The sequence below is a fragment of the Gavialis gangeticus genome, unplaced genomic scaffold (genome assembly GCF_001723915.1).
Source record: "Gavialis gangeticus isolate Ggan-Ray unplaced genomic scaffold, GavGan_comp1, whole genome shotgun sequence".
Classification (NCBI taxonomy): Eukaryota; Metazoa; Chordata; order Crocodylia; family Gavialidae; genus Gavialis; species Gavialis gangeticus.
Genome location: NW_017729002.1, coordinates 21,218,170 through 21,219,832, shown reverse-complemented (window position 1 = coordinate 21,219,832; position 1,663 = coordinate 21,218,170). Strand labels below are relative to the sequence as shown.

The following is a 1,663-nucleotide window of genomic DNA, read 5'->3' as shown; positions in this document are numbered from 1 at the left end:
GGCCCTGCCCGCGCTGCTCGACGGCGCCCGCGCCGCCAGGTGCCGCCCCCGCGCCCGCTGCGCAACGGGACACGCGGGGGCAGAGCAGGGACCGGGGTGGGAGCGGCGCTGGGGAAGGACGAGGGCTAGTTCGTGGCGCCCCCTAGATAGGTTGGCCCCGCTGCTCTGGTGCCTTCTGGCAGCTGGGGGCGAGTTGGGAGCAAAACGGGCGCGACCCTCTCGTGTGTTGTTGCTCATCCAAGGCACACGGGGTCTTCTTTCTTTCCAGTCCCGGCTTCTGTCTGGTGAAGACCGTTGACATCCTGGAGCAGTTCGTGCGGGAGGGAGGCCTGTCGGCGCTGATGTGGGAGGTCTGCCAGCAGCAGGCGCAGGCTGCCTCACCCGAGTTACAGGAGACCCTGCTCAACAAAGTTGTGTGTCTCCCTGATCACTTGAGCAACAAGCTGCAGGGGGAAAACTTGCCAATATTCCTCCCGCAAAACTATTTCCCCTTACTGGGTACTGAGATCATCCAGGTGCTGCAGAGGATCTCTGACTCACTGAGGGGTGAGTTTGCAGAGCAGTGGGTGCTCTGTGCACAAAAAGTACCCAAGGAAATGTCCTGGTTATTAGCCTTTACTTGTCTCTCATGCATCTTTTTCCAAATGTGTGTGTCTAAACACTGGTTATAGTTTGCGCTGTCTTGTATGTTGCCTCCCACAAATGCTCCTTACAAGGTAAGGATTCAACGTGAGAGTAATTCAAGAGTTTGTGGGGTTTGTTATCTATTGGTGCTTAGAGCTAACGTTTCTCAGTGCCTGTAGTTTTGTTTGTAAGTTTGTTTTGCTGAAATGGTACCTGGCGGTCCCTTGCTGTTCAGGGCAGAACTGCTGTGAAAAAAGGGCAGGAAGGGACCTCCAGAGGCTATCTATTTGCCCCTGCCTATCCCAACCATCCTGTACAAATCCATTTTCTAACCTATCAGCAAAAAAACAAAGTTGACCGTCATGCATTCCCTAACCTGCCTCACCACGGTGGCCAGTGTCCTGTTCTCAAATACCTCCATTGATGGAGAGAGTTGCAGCTTCCCTAGGCAGTCTGCTCCACTGCCTCACTGCTCTGATAGTGAACAAGAGTTTCCTGGTATCTAATCTAAATCTACTTTGCTGCAACTTCAAGTCGTTCATCTGCATCTGACTCTGCCATGAGAGAAAAGGTGTTTTCCCTCTTCTTTATAGCAGCCTTTCAGGTATTTGAAGACTGCTATCATGTCCCCTCTTATGTGCCCTTCCCACAAGATGAACATGGCTAGCTCCTTCAGTCTCTCCTTGTGTGATTTGTCTTCCAAGCTCTTACCTTTCTATCATGGAAAGCAGTTGTTGATTTCCAGGTTCCCAAATCTAGAGAAATGTGTGCACCTGTGTCTGTCTGAAACTGTTCTGGGGAGAAATGAGTGAGTAGCATTTTGTTTCGTTAAACTTGGGTTTGTTTTGTTTTGTTTCCTACCCCAGGTGGTTTAGACTGTTCCATCTCCTTTGTGTCTCAGGTGCTGGGGAAGGTATGCGTGCATGGGAGACAAAGTGAGTGCTTTACAGTGATTTTGGAGGGATGCTGGAGGATCTGATCTTTATTGAACTGTATCATTAAGGCAGTCTGATTTTAAATAGGATGGTCAAAGGGAGGG

At 50.9% G+C, this 1,663-nt stretch overlaps 1 protein-coding gene across 2 annotated transcripts in view; it reads left to right on the top strand.

Moving 5' to 3' along the window:
• The first annotated feature begins 8 nt into the window (after window positions 1-8).
• The window catches only part of TELO2 (telomere maintenance 2), a 54,410-nt gene continuing 52,755 nt past the window's right edge, over window positions 9-1,663 (top strand). The window contains exons 1-3 of one of the 2 annotated variants that reach the window (XM_019507630.1): window positions 9-39; window positions 269-546; window positions 1,491-1,559. In XM_019507630.1, the coding sequence (XP_019363175.1) occupies window positions 342-546; window positions 1,491-1,559 (274 nt within the window). In that variant the 5' untranslated portion in view covers window positions 9-39; window positions 269-341. Of the gene's footprint in view, window positions 40-268; window positions 1,433-1,490; window positions 1,560-1,663 lie in introns of those variants that run through there. The other variant, XM_019507631.1, reaches the window with a different exon arrangement.